The sequence below is a fragment of the Phaenicophaeus curvirostris genome, chromosome 21, assembly GCF_032191515.1.
Source record: "Phaenicophaeus curvirostris isolate KB17595 chromosome 21, BPBGC_Pcur_1.0, whole genome shotgun sequence".
NCBI classification, from domain to species: Eukaryota; Metazoa; Chordata; class Aves; order Cuculiformes; family Cuculidae; genus Phaenicophaeus; species Phaenicophaeus curvirostris.
This window is the reverse complement of record NC_091412.1, coordinates 10,565,434-10,591,409: the sequence shown is the minus strand read 5'-3', so window position 1 is coordinate 10,591,409 and position 25,976 is coordinate 10,565,434. Positions and strand designations below refer to the sequence as shown.

Below are 25,976 nucleotides of genomic sequence, written 5' to 3'. Positions count from 1 at the left end.
TCAGGGGGGAGAGGAGTGGCCTGTGATTCATGCGGACGCTGCCTGGCCTCACGCCAGAGATGAAAGGGAGCCCATGTGCGGGGAACCGGGAGGCGAGCGCTGCCTTAACCCTTCTGGTGATGCGTGGGGCATGGAGGGGCTTGGGGATACGGATTGGGATGCTTGTGTCCGGGCCCAGCTCCTGCACCACCACCGCGGATGGAATCGAGTTGCCATGCCTCAGTTTCCCCAGCGGGAAGATGGGATGATCGCGGTCCACATGCCCTCAGGGAGGTGGGATTTGGTGGAGACGCTGGGGACAGTGGAGCCACAGCCTCGCCTCGGCCCAAGCGGTTCAGGACGGCCGGATTTCAGTGATGTCCCACTGGGGTTAACCATGGCGGTGACCCCGCCAGTGCTGGACGTGACCTCTGAGGCGAGGGGCTCTCTGCTCCCGCTGGGGCCAGGCAGCACCCGCTCTCCTGTCTCCTGCACCCACACGCTGTGCCCCCCACAGCCCCCTGCCCAGCCTCCGCTCCGGCCACGGGGGCTTCTCCCTGGAGCTGGGCTGGAGCCAGAGGTGGCTCCCTCGGCTGCCCCAGCTGGTGGCAGCACTGAGATCAGACAATCCTGCACACACAGTCCCAAATTCCCAGCTCATCCATCAGCCGGGATCACCTGGGGGACTCCCCGGAAGCTGTTGCCCAGCCCAGGGCTTCCAGCGTGGACCTGGACTCCCGAGAGCCAGGCCAGTGCCAGGGAGGGGACCCGAGGGGCTCCTCCACAAGCACAGAATAAGAAGGGGCTCCACATTGACTCCGCACATGGACCCCAAGCTCCTCTGCCCACGGTGGCCGAGGCCAGGGGCCGAAGCCCGGCAGATCCGAGTGCCCTGCTGCCTTTGGGATGGGTCAGAGAGTCACAGAATCACAAGGTTGGAAAGGACCCACCGGATCATCGAGTCCAACCATTCCCATCAATCACTAAGCCATGTCCCTCAGGTCGTAGAGGGTTGCACCGTCACCACCTCTGCTGCCCCAACCCGCTCTCCAACCGTGGGGAAACTCAGCGCGGCTGCCCCATCCGACTCCACGCGCTCCGCAGGGATCGGAGGCGGATTTTCCAGGGCTGAGAACAATGCCTCTCTAGTCTCTGCTCCTGAGTTTCCTCCTCCCAAGGTTCGTCTCCAGCGTCTTCCTCAGGAGTAAACGTGCCCCGTGCCTGGTAGCAAAGTGGGGCCACCGCCGTGGCGGAGCCGCCGTGGGTGGGTGTGCGCCTTCCGCAGCCAGCAGGCACCCACTCCCAGGCAGGTGCGTGTCGGCGCGTGTGCACCCGCGGCATTGTTCCCGCGCACCGAGGAGAGCGTGAATGGGATACGGCTATATTTAGCCACTTACTCACACTACCGCCACAAAGGAGCGGCTGCATCTTAAGGGGGCGGCCGTTCCGTGGGCTCAGAAGGGACAGGAGAGCGGCTATTTTGGGAAGACGTGTCATAATTGGACGTCCCGGTTAAGCAGCTTCTGTAATGCTGAGCAAAACAATAGCAGCATCCAGAGGAAGAGCCTGTTATGTTTCAGGTGGGATGTTTTCAACCGGTCAGGAAACTCGACCGCTCCCAGCGCACAGCGGCGGCACAAAGGACGTTGAACAGCATGGACCAAGGGCTTGGCCAAGCAGTGGGGACACGCGGTAGGAATGCTGCTGCCCTGGCAGCGCCACCACACAGTCCTCTCATCCACCTACCTGCCTGGCCTCTAGACCCCTCCAAATATCTGGATGGCAACTGGTCTTTCACTTCATCCTGACACATCGTTGCTGTCACCAGCCTGTGACATGGGACTGTCCCAGCCTGGGTGAGCGCTGAGGGCAGAGGTGGGATGGTGGCACAGCCAGGAGCAGCAGCCAACCCACCAACCAGGGCCACGCAGCAAAGGGCTGCTCCTCAGGACCCACACTGCTCCTCAGGACCCACACTGCTCCTCAGGACATGGGCTGCTCCCTCCCAACCAAAGCTGCTCCTTGCAACCAGGGCTGCTCCTCAGGACCTGGGCTGCTTCCTTTATGGTTGGACTCGATGATCCGATGGGTCTTTTCCAACCCGGTGATTCTATGATTCTAAGATTCTATCAACCAAAGCCACTCCGTGCAACCTGGGCTGCTCCTCACGACCTGAGCTCCTCCTCACCCAACCAGAGCTGCTCCTCACCCAACCAGAGCTGGGAGAAGGTAGTGATTTGAGCTGTGAGAAGCACAACTCCACAAGCCCCAGGTGAAGCCGTAACACCATGTTCCCCTGAGGAACAGAAGGAAAAGGGGTGGCAAAGCTTTGCCTTGCACCCTGTGTCCCTGCACACGGCATCACAGGAAGCAGAGGTGGCACCTCGGCTCGCTGGGCCCACGTCCCCACGCAGAGTCCGTGGAGAGCTGAGGCTCTCAGCCATGCTGAGACAGGAGCCACATCGGCTGGACTCAGATAAATAAACAGACCTGTGGCTTGTCCCCAGGATAACGAAGGGAGGACTCAGAAAGCAGCCAATGCGTGAACTCCATAGGTGAGCAGTGAACAAAAGAAATAGAAACAGGCTGTGACAGGGAAGGCAGAAGCTCCCCAGGTCCTGGGAAACACCAAATCTCTCGAGGAGATCAGAAAGGTCGAGGACCACAGGCCAAGAGGGGGAAAGTGGAGGGGGTGGAGGCTGAGCTGGCTCCGACCTGGCCTCCCCAGGCAGCGTTTTCCACCCGAGCTCCTCCGCTCCGCTGGCTCCAGCCATGTGGACAGTGCCAGGGCAGGGAGAGGACCGGGGCAAGGACACATGTTCTGCTCGGGGCTGTTCCCAGCCAGCTACGGGCTGGATGACTTTACTGAAGCCCCGAGGACTTCTCCTCCACCCTGCGCCTTCAGATTCCAACTGCACCTCAGCTCTCAGCTGCGCAGCCCCTGAAGCTGCCCACACCCTCATTTTGACCTCTCTCCGCCTGCGAGCATCGACTGGGGAGGAAGGGAGGAGCGCGCCGGGGGCAGAAAGCCCCCGACAACATCAGGCAGCCCCCACTCTCCCCCCAGAATGGGCAGCGGCCATCCCGGGGGGGCCCTGCTGCAGCTGGGCTCCTCGCCGGGGCCGGGATCCGCCGCGCGCTGCCCTCCCCGAACATGTGCAGTTCCTGTTTGCTGCGTCTGTACAAGGCAGTGGGAAGTGGGGAATTTACTTACACCTCCCGCTTAACAACCCTGGGAGGCTGGAAGGCTTCAGGCCGCTTTTAATTTACAGTCCATCTCTCCAATCTCTCATTCGTTCGCTGCTGCTTTCTTCCTCCTTGCATTAACGTGACCCAGGTACCTGCCAACAATAATGGACTCGCTTGCGGGGGTGGCAGCTTCTACCTTCGCCTTGATAGGAATTGCTCAAAAATTCAAATGAAAGGAAAAAAAAGAAAAAGAAGAAAAAAGGCAAAATCTGAAAGGTTGGGGTGGGTTTGGAAAAGCGAAGCGCAGTGGTTCTGGGCCCGGCGCCAGTAGCCGGAGGGTACACATGTGCACGCTCTCCCAGTAGGGCCTTCAGCAGCCCTGTTTTACAACCACCTCGGCACACACTGCAGAGTTCACGCATATGGCCAGACAGATGTGTCTGGCTTACGTTCAAGGCTGGAAAATGAAGAATTATGGAAGTGAAGGGCCCTGGGCATTAGAGAGGGCGGAGGTGAGGGGGAGGGGAGCCAGGGAGAATTTTTCCTCTGCTGAGAAATCCTCATCTGGGCTGCGAGGTTGGAGGAAGAGGGGTTGCGAGCAGCGAGGCAGCCAACAGCCATGCATGTGAGATTGCTCTTAAAGCAACAGTGTGCGCCGCCAGGCATCTACTCCCAGTCCAACCAGTTGATTTCACCTTCTCCCACTGAGAAACATGCTCGGCTCAGGCCAGGGCCAGGAAAGGTTCACCTGTACCCCGCCTGTTTGACTCCATAAAGATGGCAACGCTTTGCAAGTGGCGCTCTGGCTGCAGCGGCCGTTGCAGACTATTTTTCCTGCCGTTGGCTCCCACATGAACTCTGCTGTTCGTGTCCCACCCTCTCCCCTGTCTGCCTGTGCCCCGCTGCACAGAAATGCTTATTTCTCGCCGAGCCTCACAGCCACAGAAGCTCTGCCCAGAGCAGGGGCACAGCTCCCTGCCTGGCACGCACTGTCCTGCAGCCCCTGCCAGGGCTCCTGGGAACGCTGGCAGCTCCACGGAGAAGCTGTCTGGCTTCACAAGGGGCCCAGGAGTCCCCAAAACATTCATCTCAGGGCCCGGAAGGGCAAGTCTTACCATGGGTGGGGGACAGCAACTTGGATTTGGCCCTTCCACAAAAGCTAGAAAGAAGTTTGATGTTGAATTTCACAGACGCAGCACAGGGCACCTACACGAGGGAAGCTCAAGGTGCTATAGGACAACCCAAGAGGCTGCTGGTCCTGAATGGTAGCAGGGAGATGGCTGTGCATCATCAGCACAGCGAGGCAGGACCAGCCCACGTACTCAAGACCAGCCAACGTGGGCACTGCAGCCACGCAACCCATCCTACCTGAATCTTATCTTGACGACGCTGCTGCTCAGCTACTTTCCTGGCCAGGGCTTGCTTCTTGGCTCTGAGCTCCTTGATGTCCATCTCTCCTCCGCTGCCTTCAGCCTCAGAATCATCTTCAAACGCCTCAATCCTCACATCATCTTCCTTCTTCCAGGAAGTGCAGAGAGACAACAAAACAGGAGAGAAGTCATTGTAAGGGGTGCTGGTGGCAAGGACCGTGCTTGTTCTGCTCTCCCCCTTCCAGCAGACAAATCCCCACAGGCATGGTCCATCACCTCTTGCTGATGGGTAAATGACTATTTCTAAACATCCAAAAAAAGCGAGCAAAATAAATAAAGAGCAAACATGCAAGAAACAACAAGGTAAGACAGGAGGTAACGGGGTAGGGGCAGCCCTGCTTAAAGCTCTGCTCTAAAATCAAACCCTCTTTCTCACCGTGGAAAACTCTTCCCACAGTCTTGGGTTGGCTGCCCAGGGAGGTGGTTGAGTCCCCAACCCTGGAGGGGTTTAAAAGACTAGTAGATGTTGTACTTCGGGACATGGTCTAGTGGTGGGTTTAGCAGGGTTGGATCGATGGGAAGACTCGATCATCTTGAAGATCTCTTCCAATCAAAACCATCCCATGATTCCATAAAGGCTTCAGTTCTGTAAAGCCATGGTATTCCCCCGTCTCTTCAGGCTGCACATCCCTGGGAGCAAATGCTAATTCTCCCTACGTGCCTGCACTGGGGCAGCACAACGTGGCCCTAACAGTGCTGCCTGAGCCAAGGCTGGGCACACAACCCGATCATCGTAATAGGAAACCCAGATCCATGAACCCAGAGGACCAAAGACTCCGTTCCCCTTCTCTGTTTTTATCTCTGACTAGGACAGAGTGACTCCTGCATCCACCCCAAAACTTCCACCTGGGCTGGAAAAGATGTTTTAAAAGGAGACACTCAATCTTGACTTTAAAGCTCCACATGATGGAAAAGCCACTGTGTCTCAAGGTTAGTCCTTTCCATAGTTAATTACTCCCTCCATTAACATTTGTAATTTACTTCTGGTCCACCTCTGCCACGTTTCTGCTGGCCAGGAACCTTGTCTTTGCTGAACTGAAGGGCTCCTGATTCTCCAAACTCCTGCCTGCACAGGTACTTCTGGACCATGTTGCATCTTCCCACTCTCCCAAAGACCCTTCCCTGGCTCTCCCCACCAGGAGGCCTGCAGACCCTTCCAGTACGCTTGCACTGCCCAAATCGGAGACCCCAGAACAAGCCACGCTGTTCCTCCCTCACATCAAGGCCGTGCTAGCCTTTCCCCATGCCCCCAAATCTCCAGGATGCAGAAGGATGGGAGGTGGTGGCTGGTGTCCCACTGAGGATCAGCCACAACCCAGTTCCGCCCCTGGCTCTGCTGCTCTCCCCAGCGGGGAGACCACAGGCCCCTGTTCCTCAGCACGTATCTCCCCAGGAGCTCCCTGCACACGCGTGCTGCCCAGCTCTGCCCCGGCTGCCGACAGCCCCTTGTCTTGCCCAGAGCCCCCTGGCCCCAGCACAGCGACCACGGGCCTTCCCAAGTCCTGACGTTACCCATCTCTGCTGCTCTGCACAAATCCGAGGGTTGTGGTGGGGCTGGGAAGAGCTCCCAGGGGGTACCTGGGCAGAAAGACCCTCAGAGGGCAGCAGGGGATGGATCCTGAGCAAGAGGATCCCCCAGAGGGATAAAAGCAAACCCACATTCCCATGGCTGGAGGGACTCAAGCAGGAGCTCACAGTCCCTATTTAGAACAAGCCCAGCCCTGCAGAGTCACATACTCAACCATTTCACCCAAACCGCACACCCGCCTGGCCACAGGACCACGTATTCTTCTCTCCTTGTGACTTTTTAGCCATGGGAAGGAGGAAGACGGAGCCCTCAGGCTCACTTCCCTCTGCCGGGACAGCCTGGACCACAGGGCATGGGGGGGAGCAGCCAGAGGGACGGCGTGGCGCAAGGGGCTCGGGGAAGAGCATTTGTCAGATGCAGATCTGCCCGCGGTGGCTCAGGATCTGCTTGCCCGGTGGTCACGCTGGCGAGCTGGGAGCTCCTTTGCGATCAGATCAAGGAGGAAGCTCCGGGGTTGCACAACGAGTTCACACAGAGGTTCCCACAGCCGAGCAGAGACTGGGGGGACCGGGCAGGAGGGAGCCTTTCTCCACAGTGTGTTTGTTCAGAGCAGAAATTAGAGGGGTCGACCCAACAAAACAGAGAACAGAACCACCCCTGTCGTGACACTGGGTAGAACCTGACGATCCCCCTACATCACACACTTTTGGTGGTGTCGGCTTGAAAATCAGAAGAGGACAAAGACCCAGGTCTCCAGGAGATGACAGAGGCTCAGCTCTTCCCCCTTACAGAACCATCTCCTGCTGCCTGGGGTTTTGCTCCGAGGCTCGGTGCAAAAACATCCCCTAAACCCTGTCCCCTGCTCAGCCGGAGGTGGGTGCTGTGGCAAGGAGCACGTTCCTGCTCCAGGCTCCTCCGGCACACGGGGCACCCACCCCGGCAGAGGGAAGGAGCGATGTCCCCTCCGGCTCTGCAGCTCCCGGTGCAGGGAGGGGACGCGGAGCGAGGCTGGGCAGTGCCGGGCCACCCAGCTCTCGGCTCCCACAACGCCCCTGCCCCTCTCTCCTGTTTCCTTGGCCTTTCCAACTGCAAGATTAAACAGAAGAAAAGAGCCAACCTGCAGAGCGGTTGGCAGAGCCCTTAAACACACACACGGAGCCTGGAGTGAAGCAAGGCCTACAGGAACAAGCAAGGGCAGAAAAACAAGAGTTGAATTCCTTAATCACATCAGGATGTGAGAGGCAGGGGAGGGACGGGGCGCCAATGTCAGCTCTTCCTGTACGTGTGCTGGAGGCTGGAGCTCAGGCCTCCGCCGCAACGAGCTCCACGGCTATAAACTTGATCCTGAAGCTGAACCCTGACACCCCCTCGCCCACCTCCTCTCCCGGGGGCCACCGAGCTGCACGTTATTAAAGCTCCCCCCGCTTCGGGGCTTGAAAAGCAGCATCTGGAACTCATAGCAGCACGCGAGATAGAGGCAGGCGGGCTGGACTGGCAGGAAAGGGCACGAGCAAAGTGCACTCGGGAGACAAGAGCTGCACACCATTTGCCCCCCTCCCAGCCTCCCCCCATAAAATGCACACGCAGCTACGCCAGCTATAAATAGCGGGAGCTGCAGGGCAGGCAGAGCCTGGGCCCCACAGGGGTGATTCTTCCCTCACCGAGGCGCGCTCTTCCCGCACGGTACCTGATCTTCCAGTTGTTTTCCCTCTTGGCTTCCCATTTCCTTTCCCATGGCGTCTGGGACGGGTGCCACTGACACATATTTTCCACCCTTGAATGCCAGCAAAGGCTCTTCTTGTCCACAAAGGGCTTCCAGGAAATACTTCAGAACTGTGACCCTCTTGCAGTCGGCTGCAATAACCTACGGGGTGAGGGCGAGGGGGTTGGGGAGAGGGAAAGGAAAACAAAGTCAGTGCAAAGGGGAGGCGGACGGGCAACGGCCGGGGGAAGCGTTTGGGGCTGGAACGCCCAGTGGGATGCAGGCAGGGATGTGCAGGGTGCTCCAAGCAGGGTTGGAAGGGGTTTGTCCGTGCTGTGCAGCCTGCTGTCAAGGAGGCAGGCAGAGCCAGGATAGCCAGCACCGATCCCTGGCATGTCCTGCCCCAAGGGGCAGCCAGCCCCCTGCCCAGCCCCACCGAATGCGGGGTGTCCTGAAGTGTGAGAGATGAATGATGCGGCCTATCCTCACTGTTTTGTTTCAACTCCACTCCCAGATTCCACCCCCAAAAGCTGGGGAGCGATGCAGGTGCGAGAGCAGGCGGGTGGCAGCATGTGAGAAAAGCCGAGCCCCCGCTTGTCTGCAGCCCAACCATGTCCCATGGGCCCATCTAGGACCGACCGGGGAGCCCCGTCTGGGAGGCTGGGACAGATCTGGCCAGAAGGAAACTCAATAGCTTGGGTAATTATCCAATTTATGAGGCTCTCAAATGGAGTTTCCAGAGCATGTGAGCCTGGTGCCTCTGCAGCCCCGTCCCATGCGGCACAACCTCTGTGAGCCTGGTGCCTCTGCCACAACCGGCCACGGCTCAGACCCCATCCCCTTGCAGGTGCAGAGCCCTCCCACAGGGCTTCTTGCTGACCAGCGTCACCCCCGGGAACAGCAGATTTATAGGGAGAGAGTCAGCAGACAGGGGCCAAAAGTGCTACATGCTATGGAGGCAAAGTCCATGGTGATGCCTGAGTTCCTCTTGCTCCCCTCAAATCGCTCTGGGTTATGCTCTGCTCCGAGAGACGCAGCCTCAGAGACCCCCAAACCAAAAAAGTCCCTGCAGGCTCTCGGGACCAGGATCTCAGGATCTGTCTGAGGAGACAGAACGGTCCCTGTCAGCTCTCAGGATCCTGCAGCCAGGGAGAGAGATAGAACGATGCCCGCAGGCTTTCAGGCCCGTGATCCTGAAGCTGGAGAGAGGCCAGATCCCATACAGGTGACTCCAGCAGGGAACTTGCAGCCGGCGACGCTGCCCGCTCTGCCCCTGCCCGCTCACACCACGCGAAGCCAACGCCGCACAGCCTGGCCCTGGCTTGGCAGAGAGCGGCTCACCGTGCCGTGCCGGCAGCGAGACGTGTCCTGGACGGAGGGCTGGCAGCAGCACGCGGCCCCGCTACACCAGGCTGCCGTGAGAGGAAACTTCTGCTCTTCCACACCGCTGCCAGTTTCCTCTCTGCGGGCTAATTTTAACCACCGTGTCGCTGTAGTGCATGTTGAACACCTGACCCTGCTCTGACCTCCAACCTACCACCCTGGCTACCGCCTGAGCAAGGCACCCTCACCTTCTCCTTCCAGTTCCCACGGGAGGCAGCGGCTGCGGACCCATAACCACCAATTCTGCTCCTAAAAACCATGTCCTATGGGACAGAGGTGAGGAAAGGATGAGGTGACACAGGCTCGGCAGCCCCAGGAACGCATCAGGCTGCTGAGGGTTCTCTTTCCCAGGAGAGCCCTTTGATGCTTGGGACATCCAGCCAGGAGTAATCCCAGCAAGTGTCACTGCAGGAACATTCCCATCCTCCTGGCTCTCCTTCAGGAAAGCGTAGGGGGAAAGTTAGAAGGAAAGAGAAGAAGAGCTAAACGGGAATAGCTGTCATGGGAAACCTCCCTCCAGAGAGCCCTGGGGGGAAGTGCTGGAAACCTCAATGCCTGCTGCACCCCCAGCTCGACGGGCTCACCCTGCAGAGCCCCAGCCTGACTCACCCGGGATGACTTCAGCCCAGGGGTTTTCCAGTCCTGGTATCAGCAGTTCCTTAGTGCCCAGGCTGCCAGGCAAGCACTGGCAGAGCTGCAGGGACACGTGTGTGCGGCAGCACCGGGAGCTGAGTCCCCGCTGCCAGCACGAACGAGCCGTGGGATGCCAGGAGCAGCACTGGGAAAAGGGACGCAAGGACCGTCTGGCTAGGTGAGAAAGAGATGAGCACCCCAGCCTGACACCATTTCCCAGGGATTTCTCAAAACACCTCTACAAATAAAAGCCATCACATCCAGTTTAGCAACCATGAGGTTTTCATGTGTGCATGAAGGGCTGGACAACGACACAGCTGCAGCGCAGCCTCCTCTGCACAGCAAAGGCTTAAATCTCACTGTCAGGTCCCTCCGGATCGGGAATCACAGAATCACAGAACAACCAGGTTGGAAGAGATCCACAGGATCATCGAGTCCAACCGTGATCAGGCATAATGCAGAACTCCCTTCACCCGTGGCTGGGGCTTGGGACGAGGGCAGGTGGGTTCAATCCTTCATCCCCCGAAGAAGAAACGAGTAGGAAACACCAGATTCCTGCCAAGCCAGCACAGCCCAACGCTTAAATCCAGCGCATCTGCTGGGGAGAAAGGAGCCCAACTCAAGGCCCATGACATAATGCCACAGCAACTCATCGCATGAACACATTTTTCCAGCCCACATGAATGAAAAACAGGGAAGGAGCAAATGCTCTCCACAGCCCCGTCACGTGCAGCCCTGCTCGAGGAGGACGCGGCAGAGCCCCGGGCTGCCGGCAGCCAGGCTGGCCCCGCCGCGGGGCAGCCCAGCCTCGGAGATGCTGGGAAAGAAGTGACCTGTGACTGGCACCCAGGTCTCTCTCGAACGGCGGAGAGGGACCTTGCGTGCCGCAGAGCAACCCACTTTTGTCAGAAACTTCCCGTTTCAGAGTGGAAACGCGAGTGCCCGCGGCAGTGCCGGGATGCCCCGAGCAGAGGGAACGGCCACGAAGATGCTCGCTGGCTCACGTGGCAATTCCTCATCGCCGCAGCGGAGCGCGGTGAGGGTGCTGGGAGCCTTGCCCACCCTCCCCAAAGGAACAGTCAAGTACCAGATGACACTGTGGGGATGTTTGGTGCTGTGGCAGCAGACACCCAGGCCCCAGTGAGGAATACAGCCGCCCCGCGCGCCCTTCCCCCTCTGCCCGTGCACTGAGACAGCAGGAACTGAAAGCCTGGCTTCAAGTCATCGCTGGGTATTAAAATAAGGCTGACACGCACGCAGCCGCTCTCAAAGGAAAACTGAAACTGAGAATTGCTGAAGTGGTCTGGTGCCCCCGACCGTGACCTGGGCTCAGTTCCCCTGAGGCGTGTGCAGCCGAGGCATCGCTGAGCCCCTCGCCACCGCGGTGCCTCGCGGTGACACACGGCTGGGGACCGGGCGCAGGGCAGAGGTGGCTTGGGCTGCAGCGGCCCCGATCGCCAGCCTGATCTCATCAGGTGCGGAGACGAGAGGTTTCTAATCTCCTGCTGCATCAGACGGGGAAACCACCAGCTCCCAGCCCCAGCCGGTGGCTGCTGGGCACACTGAGCAGGCTCATTAGCGCTCCGACTGCTAATTCACGGGTCACACGTTACTGTACTGATCATTGAGCAGGACACAGCGGGACACGCATTAACACACGCCGCCTGCCTGGAGAGACCCACGGGGCTGCGCATTTACTGTCCCAGCTGCTGGATTTCCAAAGCCACTTTGCCACCAGGACCCTGCACGTGTCACCTGCCAGCAGTGAGCAGGGTCTCTGGGTCTAACGAGGGGTTCCCAGCTCTAATGAAGCCAATCCCTTCTACACACTTGGCTGCATTTCCTCCCTCAGATAAAACAGGCTGAAGGGAAAAGCTTCCCACTACTCTTCAACAAGAGCAGGACAGGGGACAGGTTGGTACCCAGCCTGAAGAAGACGCAGCCCCGGCACCAGCTCCAGGAGATCGAAGGGCAGGGAAGGGACTCACTCCGAGAGCCACAAGCGCTGTGCCCAGAGGGGACATGTGCACCTGGTGCTAGTGGGGTGACACCACCAGAAACCAGCCCCACTCTCGCTTTGGGTCAGCGGCACCTGGAGCCAGGGAGGAACGGCCCCTCTGCCCCTGCAGCTCCACACGCGGCGCTCCCGCAGCTCTGCAAGTCGCCGTCACACCCACTGCCGCCTTCAATCAACTTTTACAACTTGTTAATTTTACACAGCATCCTAAAGAGCAAATAACTGGGAGGCAGGAATGCAGACTCCTTCAGCTGGGCCAAAGAGCCTCCGGCAGCCAAACCAGCTGGCCAGGAGAGCCCTGCTCGGCCACGGGGACCGGCCACATCCTGGGGGGAATTGATCCAGAGAGGGGTGCTCTGCGCCCACGGCAGCCCCTGGCAATGCCATGCTGCCACCGCAGCGTGAGGAGAGGCCTCAGCAAAAACTTACACCCCGCAAGCAAACAGGAGGCAGTGGCTTTGGAGAAGGACGCGCTGCCATCGGCCGCTCCGCATTCCTGTGTGCAAGGGGGAGACACGAGCACATCCTGACAGCTGGATTCAGAAGGGGAAAAGGACATGAGAAGTTTGAGTCATAACACGGAGAGATCCCATCCCAGATCCGGAGATGGGAACGGGACAGGGGTGGGAGTCAGAGCCAAGCTCCAGCCCGATCCAGCGTGGGGATAACACTGTTTTTGCTGTGTTGGTTTAAACACGGCTTAGCCGAAGTAGCTGAACGATGCTGAAACCAAGGGAGCCCCAAACAATCTCAACTACGCGGCGTCTGCACGGCCCAGCTGAAACATTTGCACTGACCCCACTCAAACATCCACGCAGGCTGGGGCTAAAAATGCTCCCAGTGCCCCGTGCCGCCTCCTCCCATCCCCGGGGAGCCAGCTCGGAGGGCGGCCCAGCGGAGCGCGGAGGGAAGAGCTCGATTTGGTCTCACCCATCTGGGTTTTCATCTCGCAGGCTCGCATTAAAACTGGGCTGGGTTTAACCCTGGGCTTACGGAGCCCAACCTCTCCAGGCTCGTCCCCCAGCCCGGCTGTGGCCGAGGAGCCCCTCGCCCTGTCCTGCTCCAAATCTAGTTTGGAGGTTCTTGGCCACCCGGGGAGGGAGGAGCAAAGCACCCCTCACAGCTGGGCAGCGGCGCTCGCAGCTCGATCCCAACCCTGGTTTCTGCAGCTGAGAGCTGACTTCAGCCACAGCTTCTCGCAGACAAACTGCACATTTCAACCAATCCCCCACACACAGGGTCGGCAGACGCAGCTCCCACATGCCTGCAACTCTGCATGTGACCCGAGGGAGCAACTGTGGCCACAACGGGGCCCAAACTAAGGCTGCAAAATATCCCGCTGCTGCCCCAACTCTTCAGGACCCAGGGCCAGCACGGGCTGCTCCTCGCACCACCCAGAGAGCACACATGGGGATGGGATCCACCACACCCTTATCTGATGCTCCATCACTGCACAGAGGTGCATCAGAAAGCACCCAGGAAAGACACAGAAGCTCTAAGAACCACTCCAGTCGCTCTTCCCCACTGCCATTGCTCAAGAACCACTTTCCCTGCAAAGCAGGGGCTCCCCGAAGACAAAGTGTAGCTGTGCCTCAGCCAGACCTCTCCCCCAGCGCCCTCCTTGCAGAGGCACAGCTCCAGCCTCTCTGCTGGGGCACATGGTCTCAGACGAGTCATCGGAGCAGATGTGCTCTTGGCCTGGCAAACGCCTGCATCTTTCCAACCTCAGCCACGTAGCTCAGCCACAACTGGCTTTTAAAACTGGAAAGCAGTGTGGTAAGGGCGCCAGCTGCCCACCATCGCTTGGGTTTGCTGGGCTAAGACCAGCCTTGCACGTTCCACGCAGTGATGCAGAGAAGACACGGGGATGATGTGAAGGTGCAAAGCCTTCCCCGAGGCTGGGGAATCACAGATTTGAGTCCAACTGTACCTGTCCACTACTGAAGCAGATCCCTGAGCACCTCTACCTGCACATCATTAAAACCCCTCCAGGGATGGGGATTCCACCACCTCCCTGGGCAGCCTCTGCCAGTGCCTGAGAACCCTTTTGGTGAAGATGTTTTTCCTGATATCAGATCTAAACCTCCCCTGGTACAAGTTGAGGCCATTTCCTCTCATCTGGCACCTGGGAGAAGAGACCAACACCCACCTTGCTCCAGCCTCTTTTCAGGCAGTTGTAGAGGATGATGAGGTCTCCCCTCAGCCTTGTTTTATTCAGGCTAAACAACCCCAGTTCCCTCAGCTGTTCCTCATAACAACCCTTGTTCTCCAGCCCCTTCCCCAGCTCCGTTCCCTTCCCTGGATGTGCTCCAGCCCCTCAATGTCTTTCTTGTAGTGAGGGCCACGATCCAGAACCTCAGTGAAGCCACTATGGCACCAGCGTCAGCTCTCGCAGGGCACGGGCTGTTCTCCCTGCTCCAAGAGTCTCCAGCTTTTTTCCTTTTCGGGGACTGGGGGAATGCATTTCCTCTGCCATTTCGGAGGATGCCTGCCTTGCCAGAGATTGTTTTGCAGAGTTAAGAAAGATAAGAAAGTGGTTAGCAGGCTCTTTGGTGGAGGAAGGGAGGATTGCTTAGTAAGGGAAAGGGGACCGCTCCGCTCTCGGCGGACACCCGCTGCCCTTCCTCTGAGGCCACCGCTCTGGGAGACGCTGGCACTGGGGACGAGTTTGGTTCATCCCCTCTCCAGCCCTGGCTTCTCTTGGGGACATCTGCTCGTGGGACCACGCTGTGCTGGTGACCAGAGAAGCTGTTCCCGTGCCAGGGTTAGGATCTGTCTCTCCTGGAATTTGGGAAATGCGGCTGATGAATGTTCAATCCAACATCTCCACTGTGAATCTCGGCGCGCTCCTGCAGCAGTAAAAGCCCTCTTTGCAGGGTATGCGGAAAACAAAAAAGGGCAGGAACACTAAAGATTCCTGCTGAGCGTGTCCATCCCCAGCACGCCAACGCACCGCAGGGCTACGTGGAGGTCCAGCTCAGCTCCTCCAGACCCTACACCCATTCCACACCCAGGCAGATAAAGGCATCAGGCACCAAAGCCTTCCCTGGAGGTGTTCAAAGCCACGCTGGACGAGGCTTTCAGCAACCTTATCCAGTGGAAAGTGTCCCTGTCCATCACAGGGGGACTGGAACTAGATGAGCTTTCAGGTCCCTTCCAAGCCAAACCATTCTGTGATTCTATAAAGCAGGGCAGAGCCAGCACAAGATCTTCCACAAGGACTTACCCAAGGAGACAACAGAACCACAGCCCTGTGATTTGACCCACAGAGCAAGTGGGTGATTCCTGTCCCGCAGGCCCCAGTGTCTGGGGCAGCAGAGGGCTGAGGGAGTGGGAAGGTGGGTGGTGGAAGGAAAAGAGTTACCACACAGGGATGAAGGAGGGGGCCTGAGGATCCACCACACAAAACCAACTAAAAAACGGTGCAAACCTTGCCAGCATCCACCTGCCCCACCCACACCATCCACCTCTCACCCTTCCAGCATGACCTGAGCTACAGGCAGCAAGGAAACCATGGAATTAGGCGCTAGCATCCACGCCGTGGTGACTCCCACCCCCAGCGACGTTAACAGGCCACCATGTCCCTCGCAAACTTGACTCCTGACCTCGTCAGCAGGAGACAGAGAGGAGAAGGACGAGCTGGAATATTCTGCCTGGCCCGGGCAGAGCCTTTTGGGAAGCCGTTCCTGTGAGTTTACACAGCTTATACGTTCTCCATGCAATTCCTGGACGCCTTCCATCGCAGATGAGAGTTTTATGTCGAACTTTAAGTTTGACCACAAATATTTAAACTTCCTTGGACCACAAATGCTGTATCTTCTTTGTGGTTTAGTTGGCACCAAATGAGTAGTTACAGATCCCTGTGTGTCTGTCTGTCATTTAAATATCTCACGGAGGTGCCAAAGGCTTCAGAAGTGGAGCTCCTCAGGCAAAGCCCCCCTTCTCTACCCTTCATTCCCGGGCGCAGGCACGGGAGAGCTGCAAGACCGAGCCCTCGCCGAGGGCACAGCCGCTGCTCCAAGCATTTCAAACTCACACTCTATTAAGCTCTCTGTTCAGGGAACGTCATCTGAGATCCTGCTGTTAACTTCCACAGCTCCTTGCCCTGGTGGATACTTGAACTAGCATGAAAGTCTTTGCAATTTTCTCCTCTTCCTTTAGGAAACTTGGGATTTCTGAGTCTGTGGGAGACTAAAACACCCCAAAGCAGCACAGGTCCCACCTGGCCGCTGCTCGCAGCCGCCCCATGAGGGTTTTCACTTCCTCCAACACAAGCAATTCTCAGAGGGTGACAATCCCAACCTGCTGAACTGGGATCCCGCACTAGGGAAACTGGTTAGTGTGGTTAGAATCGGTGACAGAAGGATCCTGAATTCCAGGAAGGCTGTTGGGCTAGGAAAACACAATCCAATAAACACCATAAAAGGTCCCTCCTAAGCACCCGCACCAAGGGAATTCAGCGTTGCTGTGTCACAGAGCTGGGTGGGGAGCGGAGAGCTGAGGGTCCGAGCTGGCAACCAGCCGGGTGGGTGAGTTACGGGGAGCAGCAGCCCCACATCTGAGTTCATGTGCACACACGCTGGGTCGAGTAAGGTTGTGTGTGTTTCGTTTCCTTCAGACTTCTTAGTCCAGGACACAGATCGGATGCTTGCCCCGCTGAGTTTAGGGGAAGTTCAGAGCGTGTAGCAGTGTGGTAGATGCTGTTTTCATCACCCCAGAGACCCGAGCCACTGCCCGGCCGTGGCAGCACCCGGGGAGCTCGCCTGCACGTCGCGCCAGCCCCTGTGAACCACACAACAATTGCGTGCCCAGGGCAAAAGCTGCAGCGAGCGCTGCCCACATCAGAGGAAACAGATACCTGAGTCAGAGCAATGAGATGAGAAACCTCCGCTCCACAAACCAGAAGCCAGACTGAGCAACGTCAGCACTGAGCTGCCCCACTGCTGCTCCACAGGCCGCGCCAACCCGGACGCTGCTGGGGAGCTCGGCGCATTCTGGCTCCCCTCAACTTTGGAAGCTGGAAGAGAAGCAGCTTTGCTTTGAACTAACGAGTGGCAAAGCTCACGTGAAAGAGCTGCTAGCGGGGCTGGGGCTGCTGCATGCAGGGAGGAGTTCCTGCAACCATTGGCTCCTCTCTCAGGGCCGCTGCTAAATTCCCTTGAAAACAGAGGGTGGGGATATGGAAGACAATGTAATAACACCAGAAAAATGCCACCACAGCTCAGCCGGCTACACCACCGCAGCCCCAAAGACATTAGCAACACTGGCATTTCCCCTCGCCACAAGAACCACACTGGCAGCGCGCTCCCAGCGGCTCAGGGCAGGGTGGGAAGCAGCTCGCGCCGCTTCCAGCAGCCACTTCAGGGAGGGACAAACGCTGTGTTTTGCTTTACAGAGAAATGCTGCCACTTAGGGGACTCCCGATGACGTTCTTGTGCCTGAGAGCCCATGTCCTCTTCGAGGAGGGGCTGCTCCAAGCAAGCCATGCTCTGTTAGCCTACCAGAGAGGTAACTGTGAACTGGGTGTGAGCTCCAGCCCGCACGGATCCTGCTCAGCCTCTAAGGAAGCAGCAAGCGCAGCTCTGCTACTTATACCCAACGCGCAGCTCTTCTGGCAATGATTGATGGCTCGAGCCTCGCAGCCGCTCGCTTCCAGCAGGGCCGAGAGCTGCAAACACACCTAAGGAAGGGAAGGAGGAATTGGAAAGGCAGCTTGTCCAAGAGAGGAAAACTATTTGCCGCGTCTTTGTTTTCTGCAGAGCTCCTCCTCCCGGGAGCGGGATGCTGAGCGCAGAGCAGGGCCCCTGCCCCGAAACGGAGGAGCTGAACCAGAACAATAGGGTGGGGACTCTGGATGGGCCCCGACAAGTGGGGTGGGCTGGAGCGGGGGCACCGATCCATCCTTTTGACTTCATTCACACTTACAGCTGCATTAGAGACATTTCCTGAAAGCACAGTAGGAAGAGAGGGGTATTCACTCACTCCACCCTCCATCTAACACTGTCCTCGCGATCCAGCCATGCACCGAGAGCCAATTTTGGCCTCTGGCAGAGCTGCCGGCCAGACATTACAGCGCTGGTGTGAGCAGCACAGGTCCCCACCCGATGAGCAGCGAGCAGACTTGGGGCAGAGAGGAGGGGTGCTGCGGCCAGCAGGGAAAAATCAACCTAGGGAAACACAGAGTGTGCCCAAGGTGGCCCTGAAGCAAACGAGGAAGCATCGAGAGCGGGACTGGCGGCGCGACAAGGAAAGGTGCAGCCATGGGGCACTATTACACGAAACGAGGCAGAGCTCCTCCAGCAAAAGAAACGAGGGGAGCGATGAGAAATGAGCAGCGGGCACTGGAGGCAGGATCCGTGCTGCCACGCTCCCGTTCCGGGGTGACCGTACCACGGGCTCTCCAGCGCGTCATCTCCCGATGATGACATGACCTGCAACGCGGAGCAGAGGATCAAAAACAGCGCAGCGAGCCCTGCGCCTGACTCACCGCAGCCCGGGAGCCCGTGCGTCCCCACCGCGTCGTGATCCTGCGAGAGCAGCCTGAAAAACAACTTTTTTTTTTTTTTTTTCCCCTTTTGGCTAAAAAACAAACCCCCGGCCGCCCAGCTCCAATCGTGGAGTTACTCAGCCTGACTCACGCCACGGCAGAGCCTGCACGTACCTGGCGTGGGCTGCTTAGGCTGCGATGGTGCCACCAGCGCGCTGCTCACCTGGAGCTCCTCCACCCCTGAGTACCTGCACATCAGCTTTTTGCAGCCAAGCTACTTATTTTCAGTTCCAAACTTCAACCATTCTTGGTGGATCCCCAAATAATAATTAAAAAAAAATAAATAAATAGAGACTAGAATTCCTTTTTTTTTCAAATGGGAAAAGTATTTCTTTCATTCTCCCAGAACACGAATCCAGCAAACACGAAAAACATGAACCCAAACCAAAGCTCCAACATCACATCTGGGGAGAGACCAAGCATGGAAAATTTTAATCCAAAGGTTAATGTTTGGGTAGCTCCGAGTGTGTGAAAAGAGGGGTTAGATGGGTGCTGCTCCGCGGCTCGAACAGTTGTTGCCGCCAAGTGGCGGCTTTCAAACAGTGCCTGCCCGCCCTGGCCCAGGCACTTGGGGTCAGGAGTTAAAATAGAAAACAACTGAAATCATCCCGAGCAAACAAACAGCTCGGATGCTGGAAAAGCCAAACGAGGAAGGAGCCAGCGGCACGAAGCTCAGCTCGAGCCCTGGGACTGCAAGCAGCCTCCTGACTCGCCCCGGGTGACTTGCCCCAAACCACATGGCAGTGGTGGCCCTGGCCACCCTCTCCTGCTCCTCTGAGCTCTCCCCAGGGCCATCGTCTCCTGCTCCTCTGAGCCTTCCCGTGCCACCACCCCAGCCTCAGGATCACTCGACAGCCCCACGCCACTCCTGTCCCAAATGTCACCTCCATCCCCTGCGCTCGCTGCTCTGCAGGATCGCACAGCTCATCACCTCTTAGGTTTTTTTCTTCCACCCAGTAGCCTGAACTTCACACTCCTCACCCCGAAGCATCTCCCCTGTGCAGACACTCCCTCTCCCCAGCCGCTAACCTCCCTGTACCTGCCCGGAGCAGCGCCTCTGCTCACCCCTGCATCGCCCCACGAGCTGCTGGGCTCCCGTACCCCCACTCCTGCTGCAGATCTGCCCACTGAGCTCATCATACCCCCCTTTTCCCCCACATCCTGCCTTCAAAATGCCTTTGTCTTCATCTTCTGCATTAGATTATGCCCTTGCCAGACTGCTCCTTGCAGACACTAGAAGCCTCTCTCCCCCAGCTCTAACAGAATAGCATCCTAATTGCCTTTGTTAGGGACGGGGCCACGCTTGTAAAGATGCCACGTCTGCTCGTGGGGCCATATCTGCAGTAACAACAGCTTAAAAGCTACGGGAGTTGAAGCATCAAGTCCTCCCACACTTAACTAAACACACAGAGAAGGGACCATATGTCGGCAGAGGCAGCCACGTCAGGTGGGTCGCAGCGCGGCTCCCCGGGGGTCGGAAGAAAAGGCACCGGCAGGCGTGAGAGCATCCGGCACCACCACTCCCTGCGCCTTATTCCCAGAATCCAGAGGGACATCGGGTGGGATGCTTCCTGGGATCAGCCAGGGCAGACCTGCTCCCTAAGGTACCAGAGATGGACCTCTAAGAGAGATCTTAGGAAGAAATGTCTGCCTGGGAGGGTGGGGAGGCCCAGGTTGCCAGAGCAGGGGTGGCTGCCCCATCCCTGGAGGGGTTCAAGGCCAGGTTGGATGGGGCTTGGAGCCCCTGATCCAGTGGGAGGTGTCCCTGCCCAGGGTAGGGGGTGGAACTGGATGGGCTTTAAGGTCCATAATTCTATAAATTGTCAGTTGTCAGCAGAGAATCTCTGCAAAGATGGGACAAAAATGCCAACGATCCCTCACCAAACCATCGGATACCGCAGCTCCAGAGTTTTGTGTGCACAGCGCCTTGCTTGGCTGAGAAAGGACCCCAACATCCAGGCACATCTCTCGTGGCTCCACAACACACTCCACTCTCTGCATGAAGAAACCTAAATCTACTTGGAACCAACTGCAGAAGCTCAGGGATAAAGAAGAAAATAGAAGTGAGGTTGAGGAAGACACGAGGGATCTCTGTAGACACCAAATGTTCCTCTAAGCTTAGCCCAGGAAAGGGCTCTGCAAAGCAAACACGTGAAGCACCCCTGTCCAGGCTGGGGAGGGGGTGCAGGGGAAATGCCGATGGGAACAACGATGCCAAGGGAAGCCCCGCGGAGGAGCCGGAGGGGAATCGTGGCAGCCGCACCTGCAAAGGCAGGGGAAGCGTGCGATGAGAAACAGGAGCAGGACCGGCTGGCAAAGCCTGAGCTCCCGCGGGGTTCGTGCTCGCGGCAGCGTGTGCTAGCACGCCGAGAAGAGTCCCAACAAAGGACAGGCAGGCGTGCTCCAGCTGCCCATGGACCAGAGCTCCTGCTCTGCACTCCTCAGCCCTCCAGCCGAGGGGGAAAATGTAATCAGAGCAATTTCTATTAGCAAGAATATAAAGACTTGGAACCTCTGGGCTGTCTCTTGACAACTAATTAATTACCAGGTAGCATCCCCTTGAAGCTGCCAGCACCGCACGCACAAGTTCCAGCATGATTTAGGGAGAGAGATGAACTTTACAACAAACTCTAGAATTTTACTTCATCTCCCGCCACCATCTGAGATCCTGGGGGAACAGGAAGGGGTGGCAAGAGGCGAACTCTGAAGCCATCTGGGATCATCATTAACTCTTTTGCTCATGGGCTCTGAAACAAAACGCCGACTGTGCCGGGAGCAGCAGCTTCCAGGCAGATGAGAGCTCCTTGGATTCTCGGTTTATTAAATGCTCTTTTCCCAGCTTCAGCAATCGGGTGCCCTTCCCCTTGCAGCCCCCTTGCCTGTCCCCAGAGGCTTTGGCCATCAGGGCAGCCACGTCTCTGAAAGAACCGAGCAGAAATTGTATTTCCAACAGCTTTAGGTGAGCTCTTCTTCACTAAAGGGGGCAAAAAGGAGTAAGCGATGGACATCTCATACGGAAAAAACGAAATGACAAACTGCAGTTGAGGAGAAGGATGCGTGAGTTGTTGGGAGCGTTGGGCTTGGGCAGCCAGGCCAGATCACAGAATCGTTTAGTCGTTTAGGCTAGAAAAGATCTTTAAGATCATTGAGTCCAAGATGATTATATGCAAGCCCTGTGGGAGCACCATGAGATCAAAACTGGAGACAATGCATGAACTATGGGGATGGTCACCCCCACAGTGTAGGGCTGCTCAGGCTCTAGAGACACGGGAAGACAGGAGATGCTGTTCAGCTTGGCACAGGTTAACCAAACCACCATGAACATCTCAGAGGGCTGGTTTTGTCTGTGCTCAGGGTGGTATCAGGTTAACCACGAGCGGCATCCTGAACGGCACGTGGGGACAGTGCTGAGTCTGAGGGTTGCCTCAAGAAGACATTTCACACGTGATAACTCTCCCATCTCCCCACTCGAGACAATGCTGAGAGCCAGCTGTCCAGCTGGGCAGCTTTTGGGACCAGAATCCTTTATCTTCCTGCTCTGGGCCACAGCAATACTGGTGGCCGTGGATTTATTCCTTAGATACCAGGACAGCCACAGGTTACCTTCCTCAGGTGCAAATGTTCTAACATTTCTTTTCTTTCTTAGTCTTACTTGATGTAAGTCCAAAACCTGAGATGACATCAAAGAGCCCATTGAGCTGATCCCCTCGAGAAACACACGGGGACTTTACCTCCTCAGTACAAACACGGCTCCCCTGCAGACTTCCTGGGAACAGCTGAAGCAGCATCGCACTTCAAAAACCAGCCTGCACATCACAGGGGTGGGGAGGAGTTCAGTTCTGGCCCACGACTGTAGACAACCATTTCAAAGCCCACGCAGGATCACACACACAAATCGTCACAGCCCTGGGGGGGGAAACAACACCCTCCCTGTCCCCAGGAGACGGGCTGTAAAGGCAACAGCAGGGCAGGAGCCGTCACGTGAAGCAGTCAGGACCTTACCAATCTACAACTGCCTGAGAGGAGGTTGGAGCAAGGTGAGTGCTGGTCTCTCCACCCAAGTGACAGGCGAGATGACAAGAGAAAATGGCCTCAAGTTGTGCCAGGGAAGGTTCAAATTAGACATCAGGAAGAAGTTCTTCACCAAAAGGGTTCTCAGTCACTGGAACAGCTGGCCAGGGAGGTAGTCGAGTCCCTATTCCTGGAGGAGTTTAAAAAGACTGGCAGATGAGGTGCTCAAGGATGGCTTAGTAGTGGACAGGTACAGTTGGACTCAATGATCTCAAAGCTCTTTTCTAACCAAATTATTCTAAGGAGGGCAAGCAGTCTGATTTAAAGAAGAGAGAGAAGATTGAGAAAATGGAGCAGTTTCCATCCTGGAACTGGTCAGTGATTGTTTCCTATGAGCTAGAAAGAGAGATGTCACTCTGGGGTTTCAACCTGTGGCAAAAGAGTTTGTCTTCTTCCAAAGGATGGCAACTTCCAGCAGTTCTGTCCCTGCTGCAGGCCCCAGCGTGGGGCTGAGGTCACTTCCAGAGGGATGGAGGAGACCTGCAGGAGGCCAGGCTCGACCATGGCACAGCGTGACAATCGGGAGACACGCTGCTTCCTGGAAGAACTGGAACCGATGTGCAAATAATGAGAGAAAAATGTGGGGCGAGGGAGGGTTAAGGAGAGCTTAGTCTGGGGCACACTCTGGGAGATACACGATGTGAAGTATGAGGGCAAAGGAAATGAAAACTGGAAACTCAAACATAGTCAAGAATCCAATCCCAGCCTGGGCAGGAAGTTTACACGCTGCTTCTAAATATACATGTTTTTAAATCAACAAGCTCTCGTTCCTCAGCTCCACTGTCCAACCACGCAGGAGAACGGAGCGGATGAAGGCACTGCCAAGCCCTGCCTGGCAAGGCTCGCTGTCCCCAGGTGACAAGGGACGGGTGATGGAAATCCCCACCATGCCCCAGCAGCATCCCAAAGAAGCTCTGGAAGAGCAGGATTCCCACCTCCACTCAGAACACGGGCGCCCAGCCACTCGCAGAGACTCTCCTGAGGTCTCCCAGTGCCGTGCCTGCAGCCCGCGAGGAGAGGAAGGGATAACCTGGAGCAGGACTCAGCGGTGGTGCCTCTTTCCTTCCTGCTCTCTGGCCACCGTGTTCCTGCTCAGCAGTCAGATAGTCCCATATTTTTTTAATTTGATATAATTATCTCCTAGAAATTACTGTACACAGCCTCGTGGGATCTAAAGCAATTAAGGGAAGATAAATTTCTTTCATGGAGCAAGCTGTCAAAGGATGAAGCAATTTCATTCCCCATTTGAAGTGGAAGCTTTGGGTCATGCATGGTTTATTTGAAACAATGCCATCACCTAAAGCTGCTGATCTTATCTGTCTCTTTCTGTCTCTCCATTTCAAACTGCTGAAGATGTGCAGCGTGGCACTGCCTGAAGTGATGACATCTGGCACCCCGCCAGCTACAGAAACAAGCTGCTCCTCCCCGAGCACGAGTGCAAGAGGCCAAGCATTCCTATTAAAAAAGGGGAAACCGAGGTGAAATCTGGGAAGAGCTGAAAAGTGGGAATCCTGTCCAAAGGAAGAGGAGACCCAGGAGCTCCTGGAGGAGCGAGGTGCCTGCAGGAAAGGAGCAGCACTGTCCAAGATGGGATGGGAACACGTAGTGCATCTCTGAGGGGTAACAGTCTACCAGGCTTCCTCTTCATCACCAGACTGCCCTGAAGCCATCTAAAGGAGGCTTTGAGGGTTTCAACACAACCAGGAACAGCCCTTGCGCTCCAGTGGATGAGGAGAGACATGGCGGGACAGAAATTATACCCCATTAGCACATACATGCTAAGTCGCTCAGAAGTTCCATCTAATTCTTTCCTGTCCTCACATTTCACCACGTCAAGATGTTTCATTTTAGACCAAAACCCACATAAAATAACTCATCTAAATAAGCCATTCTCCAAAGTGGTGGCTTTCATCCTGAAAAGGGGATTAGAGATGGCCCGAGATGCTGTGGAGCAAAGAATGACTACAATGAGGGCTCTGCTGTCTCCACAGGGTAAGCGTTGACGATGCTCAGATCCTCCCAGGGAGGAAGGCAGCTCCATATCCCGTGGGATCCAACAGCCAAGCCAAGCTTTGGATCCTTCGGCAACCTAAAAGTGCCACCCTGTCAGTGGAAAGAACAACTTTCTCCCAACTATTGGGAACAAAAAGGCAGCAGCCACCAAGAAGAACAAGTGTGGGTGGATCCTGAAGCTGTCCTGTGTCCTGCTGACAGCAAACCAGTCCCACTTGTGCCACAGAAAACCAACATGCCCCAAGATCGCGCCGTGAGCAGGGAATATGGGAAACAGCGGCTGCACACAAAGAATCATTTAGGTTGGAAAAGACCCTTAAAATCATCCAATCATCAAAGTCCAACCTTAAACTTACACTGTCAAATCCACCACAAAGCCATGTCCCTCATACTGCCACGTCTACACGTTTCTGTCACCTCCCCTGGGTCACACGCAGCCTTCAGAAATGCTGCCATGGGCGTTCAGTCTCTAAACCACCCAAGAGCTACACCATGACTTGCTGGGACCTCCGAAGCTGCGAGCCCCTTGCTGTCCTCAGCCAGCACTTCCTTCTCCTTGCCCACTTTTCTGTTTAGCAACTGCTCGGTCTGCACACTTGCAACGACAGAATCATCTAACATATCCATGGAGATATTTGCTCCCATTTGCACCTGGCCAAACCCAACGACACAGTTCCCTTCTGGCTCTCCAGCCTACATGGATTCAACTTTATAACCCCAGCATTTCCCAGCTGACTAAGCCAGTTTTCTGTTTAGCAGATACATACTTCCACAAGATGAGGTCCTTCCATGCCAGAACCTGGAGGATCTCTCCTTTTCCACGTCAAGGTGGTTACTCACGAGTGACTCTGAAGCCAGTGAGGATGCTGGTGTCTAAAAGAAGGTTGAAGCTGCAGTTGTGAGAACAGACAAGCGCTGAGCAAACTCAGCTCCCGTGGACTGGACCGGTAAGAGCATCTCATCCACCAGGTTTCTACAAAACTCAGATCAACGTTGAACAAATCATTGTTCATTATGACAGATGCTGAACTAAAACGACAGAGGTGCTAGGGGAGCTAACGATATGAGTTGGCAATGGGTACAAGCTCAGGAAGCATCTCGGTGACTTAAGAGAGCAAGCATGGTCTTCAAAAGGACTTCAGCACTAGGAACGTGGTACAGCAACAGCAGCTGGTAGGTTCCAAACCCTACATCAGCAGCCACGTGCCTGAGCTGCTCCACAGCCACTTCTCAATAGGAAACACCACACATGGACCAGGTGAACTGACATCACAAGCATCAGAAGGATGGAGCAAACTCTTTGCTCTGTCCAAAGACATAAATCTCTTCCCTTCAATAATTACAGAGCGTCACTAATGCTTAAGGTAAATACGAAATCAACCTGCAAATCTGTTCTGTTGTTCCCAAACCAAGCAGACCAGGCAGGCAGTAACTCCTCAGACCTCAGAAAAGACCTTTGTTTTCATACTAAGTTTGTGGTGATT

The 25,976-nt window shown here is 56.4% G+C and overlaps 1 protein-coding gene across 2 annotated transcripts in view; it reads right to left on the bottom strand.

Moving 5' to 3' along the window:
- The window catches only part of SMG6 (SMG6 nonsense mediated mRNA decay factor), a 111,238-nt gene that overhangs the window by 9,905 nt on the left and 75,357 nt on the right, over positions 1-25,976 (bottom strand). The window contains exons 14-15 of one of the 2 annotated variants that reach the window (XM_069874086.1): positions 7,814-7,990; positions 4,537-4,686 (exon numbers count right to left, since the gene is read on the bottom strand). In XM_069874086.1, the coding sequence (XP_069730187.1) occupies positions 4,537-4,686; positions 7,814-7,990 (327 nt within the window). The remainder of the gene's footprint in view (positions 1-4,536; positions 4,687-7,813; positions 7,991-25,976) is intronic. The other variant, XM_069874087.1, reaches the window with a different exon arrangement.